General features: G+C 53.9%; 3 protein-coding genes across 3 annotated transcripts; 1 reads left to right on the forward strand and 2 right to left on the reverse strand.

The window, feature by feature from the left end:
• Positions 1-144: 144 nt before the first annotated feature.
• CkaCkLH20_02944 (nonsense-mediated mRNA decay protein 1) lies at positions 145-7,114 on the reverse strand (the record flags this gene model as incomplete). The annotated part of the gene is made up of 7 exons (XM_038885663.1): positions 145-470; positions 565-929; positions 3,254-3,536; positions 3,593-3,857; positions 4,436-5,070; positions 5,122-7,009; positions 7,076-7,114. 7 exons carry the CDS (start codon positions 7,112-7,114, stop codon positions 145-147), a joined length of 3,801 nt encoding a protein of 1,266 aa, XP_038748862.1.
• Positions 7,115-10,018: 2,904 nt separating this feature from the next.
• Positions 10,019-12,160, forward strand: CkaCkLH20_02945 (zinc finger protein 2; the record flags this gene model as incomplete). The annotated part of the gene is made up of 2 exons (XM_038885664.1): positions 10,019-11,829; positions 11,881-12,160. 2 exons carry the CDS (start codon positions 10,019-10,021, stop codon positions 12,158-12,160), a joined length of 2,091 nt encoding a protein of 696 aa, XP_038748863.1.
• A 500-nt stretch (positions 12,161-12,660) lies between these two features.
• On the reverse strand, positions 12,661-13,445 carry CkaCkLH20_02946 (exosome complex exonuclease RRP40; the record flags this gene model as incomplete). Its single annotated transcript, XM_038885665.1, has 2 exons — positions 12,661-13,191; positions 13,248-13,445. The coding sequence occupies 2 exons, from the start codon at positions 13,443-13,445 to the stop codon at positions 12,661-12,663; spliced, it is 729 nt and encodes a 242-aa protein (XP_038748864.1).
• Positions 13,446-13,868: the final 423 nt, after the last annotated feature.

Below are 13,868 nucleotides of genomic sequence, written 5' to 3' on the forward strand. Positions count from 1 at the left end.
CGATGTGATACCACTTTTCCTCAGAGTATGCAGTCGAAGAAACGAAGATCAAATTATTAAAACCGCATCAACTAATTGCAAACCATTCACGCTCAGCTCTCTCGCAATATTCCACAACGGCCATCCAAGAGCCTGAGGTGTCGCTCAGGTGCTTGGTCTCTCATTCTTCACTGACATCTCGTAGACAGGGCGACGGCCGGGCACGTACAGCTCGCGCGGAGAGATCTCATCGGCGCTCATCTCTGTAACGGTCTTGGGACTACAACCCTCGAGCTCCATGGCTGGCTGTATCGGAAAGTATGTGCGTATTACCGGGGTTCTATTCCGATGGCTCTCCTCGATCTCAAAGATTGGTTCACTGAGTGTTTGCTTTCTGCGCCGTCGCCTCAGGAACCATAGTCCGGCAAGAAGGAGTATCATGATAAGTACACCGCCGACGATGGGGCCCGCGATCCAGGCCATGTTTGTGCCTAAGAAGCAAGACCGATTGTCTCCGCGTCAGTCTTCACCGTTCGTTTCGGGTATCAGAAAGTCACACTCCACCTTCAGAAGCCCGGGACGCACTGCTGCTCGCCGTCGTGGAAGCATTCTCGTCACCCCTCAACTCGGTGACAGTCACCGTCACAAACCCACTGGATATGCTCAGGGGCGGCGGAATCGACGATAGCTCTCTAGCCGTGCCGGTGGACACTTTGTTGATTGTAACCCCAGGCGCTGTGATGGTTCGAATGGGCTTCTGTTGCGCAGTCGGGCGCGTGATGATGACGACGAGAGCAGTCGCGGCCCGGGAGGTTGGTTGGGCAGGCCACAGATCCGTGTCCGTCACGATCGGGTCTGTCATCGTGCTTTTCTTGACGGTCCAGTTCGAGTATTTCCCAGAAGAGGTATCGACGAGCGAGACTCTGGTCGGTTCGAAATCTTTGCGTCCGCTCATCAGGGAACATGATGTTAACCGAAATAAACGTCGGTCCAAAAACGGCAGGAGAAGACGACCCCGAGAACAAGGACATAAACTCGGAGAATAAATGAAGGACGTGATGGAGATCAGGCTGGGTAGCCCGAAATTGGCCCTCTTGGCATCGACCGCGGCCACGGCCACGGCCGCTTACCGCAGCCGCGTGAAATGGATGATACCGGCCGATGAGAGCTCGAAGCGTGGCTCCCGGAGGTTGTGAATTTCAAGGCTCCTGAGAGTTGGCGGGGCTGGTGGCGCTCGAATCCTCGTCTGACTGGCGACACGGTCAGCAAGCGCCGGGGGGATTCAGCTGAGTGAAGGCTGGCGAACGAACATCCTCCGCGGTGTAAGAGATTTGAAGCTGCAGAGATCAATGATTGGGACTCAACACCGAAGAAGCGTTGTCAATTAGAAAAGGGGGAGAGATGGGCACTGGCATGCCAGCACAGCTGTCGATGAGCTGACACACGTAATGACTGGCACTAATTGAAAGATTTTTGCTGATTTCTTTCTGATATGCAATATCGTGTCTTCTTTTCCGTAATCAGGTGGCGCAGTTGTCCTGTTTCCGATGTCTCCTTCTCGTTGTCGTCCTTCTCGTTGTAATCGTACTTAGCATCACGCCGGCTTCGCGGCCTCGATCTTCTCGGCTTTGACAATGAACTCCAGCAAACCCCAAAAAAGAACCTCCACGTGGTGAATGTGTTTGTTCATAGCACGTAAACTGCACCATCTCTCATCAAGAACGTCTTGCCGGCATCTCCACCGGGGATCTGCTTTCCGCTGCCATCATCTCTCGCGCCGCCACTTCGTTCGCGCTCATCTCCGGCATACGCTCGGGAACGGAGCCCTCCATTTCCAGGGGAGCCTGACGGGGGATGCTATCCGAATGAAGCTGTGCCTTGTCGAATTCCTGTTTGCGATCCACCGCCGGAGTACTAGGTCGATTACTCGTTCGCCTTTTACGCCGCTTTAAAAGCCAGAACCCACCCACCAGGAGGAGCACGACGCATAATCCACCAACAACAGGGCCGGCTATCCAGGCTTTACTGCTCCCTCCAGAAGTATCTTTGCGCCTTTGTTAGCGTGAAAGAAGCATTGCGAGGAGGTCCGGCTGGACGTATACGCACCTGCTGTGGGAGTAGACGACAGCGAAATATCCGCCCTCATGTCCGTGACAGTGACCGTCACGATGAGGCTCTTCGACACGCCTCCACCCAACAGAAGCATATCCAGTACCTGCGTACGCGTCGTAGTCGTCAATTGGGATCCCGGGAGAGAAAACGAGCTCCCAAAGGGCGCGCAGTATTTGAGAATCGGCTCGAAGTAGCCGTCGAGTTGCGTGAGAACCCCCTCCGAGTCTTTGGCGGCATCTGCGACACATTTTCTGCATTGCGCGAGGCTTTTCTGGAACGCCGAGTCCGCGAAACAGGCCGAGGGAATCATCCCCGCCAACTGTGCTTCTCTGTAAGAGCCATCTGGAGATTACCGCGGTCAGCGCGTCTGGGCCTATCGCCCTTGGAAAGCGTGCTCCGCAACCTACCACAAATCTGATAACACGCGGAAGGGATCCCTCCAGGGCTTGTGTCAACCGTTGACGTTGAAGTCCGTGGTACGAGAGCCGAAGACAAAGACGCCCGCCTGGTCGGCGTTATGATAACTGTCGTGGCGACTGCCTCCTGCGTTGTTTCGATAACCGACATGTCAGCAGGGGATGGAAGATTCGGTTACAAGTTCGCTATCGATCACTCTAATGGCGCTTCAGGTTGTCTGAGAGTGAAAATCTGTTTGTTTGCATTGGGAGGCGTGCGTGTGCGGACTGTGGCTCTGGTATAAGAAGAGTCGGTGTTGAGGTAGGGGAGGCGTAAGGACGTCATGCTCCTTAGCGATCTGCATATTCGATAAATTCTGATTCTTGATTGGGGCTGGTATCTTGCGGAGGATTCGAGGAAATCACCCTGCATGAGGTTGGGGACATTGCTAAATCAAGACTTTATCCGCCGGCGAATGCCACCTTGACATGGTCTCATTGTGAGACATGAGAGCAAAGGTCACCCGCATGCCTACAGGCAAGCTACCAGCGTGCAAATCTTCGATATAATATGTGGCACGAAAGGATGACTGGAGGTTGGGAAGTGTTGCTTATTGGAGAAAACGCATGCGATGGGAACTTGTATGCCCTCCGAGGCAAATATCGATTGACGACGTCAACCATGCTGAACAAGATTAGAACTTCCCGGTAATAAATGTCTCCCTGACATCTCCGAAACTACGCGTCTATTCTTCTCTGGCGCATACATCTCCTGAGCAGGGACCTCATTGACGCTCATCTCTGGTACCGGATCCGGGTAGGAGCCTTCCAACTCCATAGGAACAGGCCGTGGGGTGTGCTCTGCATGGAGCTCAGCCTTCGCGTACTTCTCCTTATCGTCGACGTCGTCGGTTGTGGTCGTCGGTATCGCCGCCCTTCTCTTCTTCCGTCGTTGAATGAACCAGAAGCCTGCAAGAAGCAGCAGGACAAGGAATACTGCGCCGATGACGGGGCCAGCGATCCACGCTTTGCTTGCCGGCGGGGTGGGATCTATCGAGAACGTTATTTAACCGCGAACGAGCGCCATATCAAGGCCTTCAACATACCTGGTGTCAGCGATGCCGCGCTGGTCGTGGGACCAGTGACGGAAGCCGAGGTCGTCGAGGTTGTGATCACCGCATCCTTCAACCTGACGACCGTCGTAGCCATCAAGACGCCTGTGATGACTTTGTTGTCGAGGTCGGTGACGGTGACGTCGACAATTTGGCTCTCCACGATGGTCGTGAGAGACTCGGGAGGGACGCCCGTGATGTATGTTACTGTCGGCGACGCTGTCGATGAGGGGCTGCTGACGAGCGGCGTTTTACAGAACTCCAGAATTTCAGCAAACTTCGGTAGGATATATTGGCGTGAGTCGCCTCCGTTGACATCTACACATTTCTCGCATCCGATTAACGCCTGTTGGACAGCCGATGCGGGCTCGCATAGCAATGTTAAATTCCCCGTAGTTTGCATTTCTATGTATGCGTTATCTGCAGACAGATAGAGTCAGCTTTAGAGTCAGAAATGCTCGGGCCTTAGTTTACGGTTCCTCACTGCAATTTTCATGGCATACAGCCGGTAGAGAATCCGACATCTTCGGCGCTAGGATTGATTCTCGTTATCCTGGTTGTCTGTCGCCATCTACGAATGTCACCGCTGGAGAAACACGCACACACGAACGATCGAAATCGATGAAGTCTAGGAACCGAGATCAACCATTCATAAACTGTCTAATGACTATCCCCACACTGCCATCTGTGCATGTCGAGCTAGGTACCGGCACTTCGTGTCCACGAAGCTCTGTCTGCACATATCCTGCTCAAAACCAAAACATCTCAAATCTGTTCCTCATAACCCTACCATCCGATCCGAATAAGCTGACCACTGAGGAGGCAGTGATCATATACCTTCCGAGTCCATTCCGCATCAACCATGACACCCCGTGTCATCTTGGTCGTCATACCCTCGTGCATCAGAATCATCTCGCCGATTCTTGATCTTGTGAGCATAACGCATAGGCGCTTAGGGTCGTTGAGGAACCCAGCAGTCTTTGTGCGAACGGTGTCCACGAAGACAAAGTCTGCCTCATGACCTTGCGCAGAGTCGACAGTCCGTGCTTCCATAGCTTCGTGGCGCATTTCGACATCGAGTCGACCACGAAAGTGAGGTGGCAGTTCTGTCGTGAACTGCTTGTAGCGAGCTAGAGCAGCCTTGTAAGGTGTGATGATGAGTATGCGGCCGGCCTGATCTGGCTTATCGACACGCTTGAAGTTTTCATCGCATAGCAGCTCAAGACAACGCTGTTTGATGAAAGCCTCGTGGACAGGGTTGTAGAAGCTTCTGCGGTCCATGCACTCCTGGGCTCCTTGGTGGTGGATCAGGATTCGAGGAACTGGACTGCTTAGGTCGGGAATGAACTGCCTGAGCCAACGTTGAACATGCTGAACTGCAGGGGAGAACCGTTCGGCTTGGACCATTCCAGAGGTGAGGAGCCCGTCGTAGAAGATATCAGATGCGAGCAAGTGAAGATCTCCATACATGCCTAAGAGATGTTAGCTCAGTCTCAATAAAATCAGTGCCAATCGGTCCTTACGGTGAGTGATCTGAAGTTTGCTTTCCATGGATTGTGCCAGGTCTGCCCTCTCCATGGTGCTGATCCGAAGCTGTTTTGCGTAGGGATTGGGGAGAAGTCCCTTTTCCCGGACCTCTGAAGGCACCATACTGGCCCCCTTCACGAAGGGCCGCGTCTGTCTTGTATCACCGGTAAAAATGTAGGCTCGAGCCGGAGTGAATGCCAGGGGTATCAGAGATGTAAGTTCCCGGGCGTGAGCAGCTTCGTCCACGAACACGAGATCGGGCTTGAAGTCCTCGCTCAGCTGTCCAGACGCACCAACTGGCGTGGTCGCGATGAAGTCCGCCTTCTTGATCACCTCGAAGTAGAGCTTCGCAACTCTGACTCTGAGCTCGCTGGCTGTTCGCCTCGTTTTGGTGGCACGGTCAACCACCAACTTATTGAGGATCTTTTCAAGTCCTTTGTACTGTGACGGGTTCGCCTCAAAAAGCTCCCAGGCTGCCTCGTCCAGAGAAGGCGCTCTGTCGAAGTCACGTCGCGCCCCAGGTATGCATTGGGCTAACTGTGCTTGCTTGAGGAAGCCACGGGAGAAGTCAGGTGTGTTAGCCTTCCCGCCGTCGGTTGTGGGGGCTGGATGAAGTTTCGCGCTTCGACTCATCTCGCGAGCGCAGCCTCGCACACGAACCACCAAAACGTTCAAGCCAGCCTCTTTGCAGGTTGCATGCACCCTGTTTGCAGCATCATCGCAAGGTTCGTTGACGTCGATCAAGTAGAGTACCTTTGGTGTTCTCTTAACGGTCCGTTGGTTGACCACCTCCGTGATGGATTGAGAGAGTGCCATTGTCGCGATGAAAGCGTTCAAAGCCGTCTTTCCAGCGCCAGGGCAACCGAGAATGAGTCGAAGACCGGCTGGGATGCTGCGCAATTGCTCGTAGGCCTTCTTGTGGTCGTGGTTAAGCTGTCTGTAAAAGGACTTCAAGGGTTCCGGTGTCTCGGGATTTCCGAGAGGGTCATCCATATGAGGGAGCTCTTGGAATAGATTGACGCGGAATTTGGGCTCTTTTCTGAAGTCCAGGATGTAGTCGAAGGTGCCCATGGCCCTCTTCTCGAGAGGAGACATCTCTCTCTTGCCGTTCATAAGTCGATCAAGAGCTCTCAGCTCAACTTCATGGGTGAGGAGGCGAGGAGTTACCCGAATAATAACTTTGACAGCATTGGTGTGGTTCAGAATAGCCGGAAAGCCGTCCTGTCTCTGAATGGCGATGGATGCAAAGGGATGATATTGCATCTTCGTCCTGGGGTCCCGCATGTAATCTAGAGTAACCTCAAACGCCGCGCAGGCCGAGTATTGCTCCAAATCGAAAGGGACTGGGACGCGCTGGGACTTAAGCATTCCGGGGTTGTAGTGCTGTCCCCTAACCACGAAGTCGTGTCGGATTCCGACAGAACAATCTTCACCTTCAGCAGGGAAGGCCTCGTCCTCCTCCCCGGGCGACACCAGAACGATCCACTTAGTCTGGAGATCCGAAGACATCAGACTAGTGGATGTCGGCAGTGGGTAGATCACCCATGCGTGTCTCTCAGCGGCTGTGTCATTGAATCGACGGTAACCAGCTTCCTCGTTCTGCATTTCAATCTTTGAACCTTCTCGATGAACTTGCGCAAACTCTTCCTTGCTGAGAAATGAATGCACCATCTGGTGGCCACATCCGCGATCGTCTGTTCCCAGATGACTGAATGTCGCCTGAGGCACCGGAGCGGCAAAGAAGTCTGCGGTGATGTAGTTGGTGGCGAGTGGTGCGTAAGGCAATACCGGCGCCAGGTCGTTTGCTGTAGGCTCCGACTCAGCAATGTGAGCGTTACCCAACGAGAGAAGCCAGGCCGGGCTACCCATTGAAGGTGTGTCCATCTAAGAGTTGATTAGCCTTGAGAACAGTGCAAGATAGTAAGAAAAAAAAAAAAAACAGAAGCGTACCTTGAAGTTTTCGCGATGATGATAGGAGGAAGGAACCAGGGCGAGGTGGTACGTAATGCAGACGGCAAGAGAGATCCAAGGCCGAAAAACGTGCACACTGTCGACAGGATAGGTAATCTCAGAGTTGACTCAAAACAACGAGTAGGATGTGAAGGAGGTAGGAACGGGCGAGGATTTGATGAGAAGAAGCAGACGGGAATAGAGTTGTTGATCAATGTGGTCGGTCGGGTCGGATGCCAGCTACCAAAGATGGGTAGAGAAGGAACCGAAGACAGGGGGAGCTTGAGTGGCTTCCAAGTTGTTTGACACGAGAAAGAAAAGAGGAAGAGAAATAAAGTGGATGAGATAAAATGCCCCAAGGGCCAGTCGACGGGTGCGCGCCGGTCTGCTTTGTTGTGCTGTCAAGGAAGGTGCGGGAGGGTGGGTGGCAGGAAGGAGGCTCTTTGTGCTTTTTGGAAGGTAGAGTAGGTGCCGGTTGAGGGAAATGCGTCTGCTCTTTCTCGTTGAATGAATTGACAAGACGAGTAAACTTGCGAGATGAAGTTTCTCAACTCAACCTAGGTAGGTAAGGTACCTAGGTAGGGGTACAATAGGTGAATCACCGGTCGAGAGTTAGGTGGAGGTTGAGGTTGAGAAGAAAAGGTGGCCTGGGTTTGAACGCGAAAAGGAAGGTTGAAATATCTTACGCGAAGTCTGTGGAAGTTCTTCGAGGATAAATGGTTCATTGGTTGCTTGGAAGGTGCGAAGAAAACATTGGGGGAAGGAGCGACAGACGTTCTTGTCTCCTTCTCTTTCGGGCGAGATCTGGCCAGGCGAATTTTACGTGAGTAGCAAAGAGAGGAGATCTTCAAGGTGCTCTTATGGAGATTTGTAGGGAGAACAGAATAACTTAAAGACGGAAGGTGTGACGAGGAAGGTACTTTGATACACCGAGGTATCGTGTGTTTATTGACGTTTTCGAGGCCATTTCGAAGGAGCCTCAATGTACGCATCCGATACCCACAACATTGCCAAAACATAGCCTTCGTTCTGATACATCCTGCCTACGACGGCAGAAGTTAAGGGCCAAAATCCCTTCCACCTCCCGAGCAATCTGTGAATGACCAGAACTGGAAGCTGCTCATGCATGCCTCATGGGAGTGCGATTCTGTCTGTAGACCGGCAAAGAAGATATTTTCCTCTAACGTCTCCGGTGATTATCATCTCCAACGGCGAGAGTAAAACATACCTCATCTTCAACGGGAACTGCTAGGTGGCTATTTGACACTCTCCAGACTGACTATCGTCACTCTCTCGCTACTGCCGCAGAGCGTAGCTTACGCCTCGAATGAAGTGAGGCCGTGAGGAGAGAAGTACCTGAACATCAACGACAACAGAACTGACAGCGATTGTCTACAGCAACAAGTTGGACGGGTTTCGTTGAGGCTCAGAAGGCGTTGAGAGGGCTTTGAAGCTATCAGCCAAACACGTGGACTACATCATCGAGAAGCGAGAATGCCATCGTTAAATGTCGATTAATAGATCGGGTATCAAATGCCGAGCAGCGTCGAAGACTGACGTTGGATGGCGGGCAACCCTTGCCAGGAGACATGTCGTCGACATTCGTAGCGGAGGCGGAAAGTAACCGCTGAGCCGGATTCTGTACATATCCGCACGGTAATAGTAACTATTTTAGCCCGAGACCTTGTCGCAGAATAAGCACCAATCTGAGGGTGCAGGATCCGCCATGACAGGGGTCTGGACACCGTCAGGAGCAGGTACCTGGGAACTTTCTCCATCGCGCAGCTGGACATGCAAAAGTCCAAGTCAGCTTCGGTTCGTTGGCAAGGGTCATGCTGTCATGTCAGCCGAGAGTTGTGCGCACTCATGTTTCTCATGCCGTTCCCGCGCCCGCCAGATGGTAGAGTTCTGGACAGCGATGAAACTCAAGCACGTAAGACCTGGCCGTCTGCTTTTTGACTCTGCCGGTGCTTCTTCCCGCGACAATGAGCGATTTGTGTGCGGTATGCATCTGGAGCCCGGCATCTCGGTCACGGATTGCGATCATCTCCGCCGAAGTCTCCTGCCCACCTGAAGGCTGGTAACGGTGATGGAGCTTTACCCCACCGGCTAAGGGTTTTCAGTACCTAGGGTGCTGCTCCTCACGGACTCAGAGCGCTCCAGAGTCGTTGGCCGCGGGAACCAGGGCGCGACGGGAGTTGGTGGTTGGAGGTGGTGGCAGTGAACCACGCCAAATAATGGGGTACAACGGTCAGGAGAGCGAACTTGAGAAGGGGATCCAACGAAAGCTTCGATGGAGACGGTCGAAGCAAGGGTCGTGGAGAGGCCGTGTGGCGGGGCAGGGAAAGGGCGTCAGAAGCAATACGATTGGTTCACTCGTGTTAATACGCCGATTTATGGGGGCAAATTTTGATAGCGAGATACCTGCACGTGGTGGTAAATTTCAATTGGTCCCCCGGCAATGTTCCCTCTCGCCCGGGCTGTTTTACGGTTTTACCGCTGTCAGTCCCTCCACCAGCCCGCTTGAGCCACAACTGCCCCGATGTATCTCCTTACTTCTGCACGCGACGTGGAGGCGGGAGGCAACCCAGTCCGACCTTGGTTTCCCTTGTGTCCACTCCAACTCCCCCGTACAACGCCCGCGCTTGGTGAGGCTGAAGACCTGCACTGGCCTAATTAATCCAACTGCCCCCAATTACTGCCCTGATTTCGACTTCACTTCATCCGTTTCCTCTTTCGTGGGCTCATCGCCATCACGGCGACCGCTCATCCACCGCAAACCACCTCTCATCAATACCTACTCTCCAAGAATCACATCGCCAGAGGACGTAGCGTCGATTGCTCATCTCACTTCACCCGTCATCTCTACCGTCGTCATCCGAGTGTCTCAGTTTGGGGGGTCGGTTCATGTGGTGCAGCGAGTGCTGACGCGTGGTGCCCAAAATGGCTCCTCCCGCAGCCTCGTCTGAGGGTGTTTCCGCCCAATCAGACCTTGGCGACACCGACGACACTTCATCATTAGTACGTTCGATTGACATGGATCAACTGGGCTCAAGCCGAGAGATGGTGTCCCTTTCCGCCCGCTCGACGTTGGAACCCCGCCGTGAGGGACTTAGACCAGGAGGAATTGCCGCAGTAGTCATCGGTGTTGTCTTGTTTTTCGTCCTGGCCATCATTTGCGCTTTTCCCTTCGTCATCCGTCGCATTAGGAGAAGTAAGAGCAGGAGGAATGGAGCCAACCGACTCGACACGGCGGAAACCGCCTTCATCCCCCCGCCTCTCCGTCCCTCGGGCCCGGCTCCGGCGACGGGTCCTGGTGCCCCCAGCCGTATGTCCTCCAAAGACACTCTTGGCCATAAGATTGGAGGAAGGGAGAGACAGTCGACCAAGGAGATGACCATCTCATCCCACAACGGCATCGATGCCTCCCACAGCGACGACTTAGGGAGCCATCAGCGCGGCTATACCGGCGATGAGGGCACCCACCCGCCAAGCGTGACGACCAGACGCGGAACCGACCACTCATTCGGCCGCTCGCCAACATGGAAGAGCGAGACCTCGTACCCTTGGACTCCTGTGGGCTTAGAGCTGGTTGCTACCCGGGCTGATGGGATGGACTACTCGGAAGCTACTCACGGACACAGCGCCGCCTATTATAGCCCGATAGTCCCATCAGAGGCCTTTGGCATGATTACTCCCCCTCCTACCGACGAACCAGTTTCCCGAGCTCCGCCGCCGAGACGGTCCAGCTCACTCGCGAGCTCGCTTAAACAGAACCTCATGAGCATGATGGGTGGTCGTTCAAGCACCAAGGATTCTATGAACACCCGGTCCAAGGCCATCTACCAGCCCCAGCCAACATCGGATGTCCTCAGGGAAGGGTTGTCGGATTCGCCTACTGAGCTTACAGGTCCCTCCTTTCCACCTCCATCAACCCGACAGCTTGGCTCGCCCATGCATTTCAAGCCGCCTAGTCCTCCGTCTGAACCCGATCATGCACGAGATATGGAAACGAAGAAAGAGAAGCCGGCATCACCGCCGATTCTACCGCCTACCGTTCCACCGCCCGGTACCGTCAACCCAATGGATATCATGGCACCCTCAAATCCAACAGAGCATAACTGGCACACCAACCAGCAGCTGTACAACATAGCCCACCCGCCACCGAAACCGCCCGTTGAGCCTGAACCGTCACAAGCGCCTACGCCTCAATCCCCGGAACAACCTTTCGAGCATCACCAACAGTACCTACAGCAGCAACAGCAGCAGCAAGAGCAAGAGCAAAAGCAAAGACAGGAGCAACAGAAATACCTGCAGCAGGAAACTCAGCATCAGCAGTGGCCCCAGGCAGAGTTATCTAATGGAGCGCCAAATTCGAACAGTAACGGGCATGCTCAGACAAATGGTTGGGCGACGAAAGGCGAACCGGCCATTGGCCCGGATATTCATATGAACGAGGCTCCTCGGCCAGTCGACCCAAGCCACCTCATGCCCAATCATGCCAATCATCACTACTACGAGACCGAAATGACTGATCCCTCTGAGCACTCGCCTCAACCGGGCGGCCATGCGTCTTCCGGCGCATCCTACCAGACCACACCCAACACTCAGATCGATAGCAGCCCGTCTCCGCGGTCTGATGGTAGCTCGGATATTCGCAACAGCACCTCGCCATATCCTGGGCTGCAACAATCTCCCCGTTCCTTTATGTGCGATGAATGTGGCAGGTTTTTCGATCAGGTGCACAAGTTGAAGTAAGCCCTCCGTCAGCCCTTTCACGAAGTCGAAGTCGCTAACTGTCATAGTCACCACAAGAGGTACCATGAGAGGCCCCATGAGTGTATGCACCCGAATTGCGGCAAGAGGTTTGGAACCAAAACTCACTTGGACCGCCACATCAACGATAAGCATAAGAAAACGAAGAAATTCCACTGCACTGTCAGCACCTGCCCCTATTCTAAGGCTGGGGGCAAGTCTTTCCCACGAAAGGACAACTGGAGGAGACATATGGTGAATATCCACCAAGTCACGCCTATGGGCGATCCGGAACCAGACATGATCGATGAAACTATGGGAGGAACCTGAGCCACGGCATGAGGGGTACGCCTGTCTGACAGGTGTCAAACCAGTTCATCGGAAGAATTGTCATTGCGCTGGTCCTAACTCCCTAAACGATTTGGGGAGCGGAAGCCGAAACGTTCGCATGAAAGAACGGACGATGCTTGGGAAGTTGTCAGTCGAGTATGGCAGACGCGTGACTTGCAAGCAAATTCCCCAAGAGCTCGCCTGTGGCTCAGCTCCGCGGGCTTATTGAATTGGACCAGTAGAGCTGGATCTAAACGCGGCATCCTTTCATGGGAGCCGATGATAACACCCGCGACGCTCACAGGCATCATTCACTGTTTTACTGCCGCAGAGCACATTGTTTATATATATTTGAATTCCCCAACGAAGGGGTTCACAGGTTACATAGGTACACTCGTTTGGGAGGGACTGTCAGATAAGCAGTCAGGCGTTTTGATGTCAAAATGGCTAGGGGAAACATGTAGATTAGGCCAAAAAGCATCACGGCGGCGCGCATGAGTTTAACTCAAATCTTTGATTAAGGACTTGACGAGCTTCTTCTGCTGCTCGACTGACAGACTGCGCTCGTCTGTCTCCTGGATAGCTCGTCCCACCGCAATGATGACTTTGACGCTCTCGCTGTTGACCCAAATCTTTCCATTCCGCCCTACGGCAGTTTCGAACGCCGCACCCGTTGCGCCCAGCTCCTCCAAGACCACCAAATCGGTTGTCTTGGGGTTCAGCAGGCGACGCGCCATGCCCAAGGATATGTTGAAGACAGTGCCGCCGACGAGGGGTCCGAGACCATCGGCCTTACCGGTGGACTGGTAAACACACTCGAGCTCGGGGTCCATGTGCTTGTTCGCTAGGGTGACACGCGCATAGACAAGGGCGCCAGATGCCAGGTTCGGGCGGTTCTTCTTTGATGCCATTTCGAAGGCGAGTTGGGGCAGGATCGCAGGCGTCGAGTAGTCGGCCAAGAGGACGTAGAAGATTTCTGAGGCAGAGCGCTGAACGGTGCCGACGACGAGGTCGCCAACGGCGGGAATGTACTGCGAACGGAGTGTCAGTGATGTTCAGGGAACCAATGGGATACGCGCTTCCTTACCCGTCCACCCGTTTGCTCAACCCATATCGAGTTCTTCTTGCGGTCTGTGACGAGTTTGCCAGCGATTGTAGGCACTATTTGCCGGGGAGGAACATGTCGAAGGCCGGGGCCCAATCTGAGAGGAAGTTTCTGATGCGAGGGGATCAGAGACGCGTCGATCTCGTCACCCGGGAGGACGAAGGGGCCTGCAGTAGCCATGGCGAAAGGCGGTCGACGACGAGAATGTTGAATTGGAATCGTCAGGTTTGGGGGTTTGGGTCCTCTGGCCAAGACCTCTCTCTCTGTCTGTCGCCTTCCGCGGTCGCTTCCTGCTGATCAGCCTTGCAGAGGCTTGAAAGCTTTTGGCGGGGCACTTTCCAGATTCACGTCGAATTTGATTGGGACACGGCCAGGGGGTGGTGCGTGTGGGGGAGAGTGACCCCGATGGATCCCACTGGGCGAACAGCGAACGTGGGAATTTTTTTTTTCCCTTGCCCAAAATTTTGGCCTTGAACCCCCACCATATCAAGACTGAAAACAACCTCTCCAAAGATCTCGACAGGATCCGCGGCCACTTTCGAAATCTACGAAACCCCCACGCCCCGTCCCAGAGACTTTTCGAAGACGCTCCCATAGCACGCC

This window comes from Colletotrichum karsti (assembly GCF_011947395.1).
Source record: "Colletotrichum karsti strain CkLH20 chromosome Unknown Scaffold7, whole genome shotgun sequence".
NCBI lineage: Eukaryota > Fungi > Ascomycota > Sordariomycetes > Glomerellales > Glomerellaceae > Colletotrichum > Colletotrichum karsti.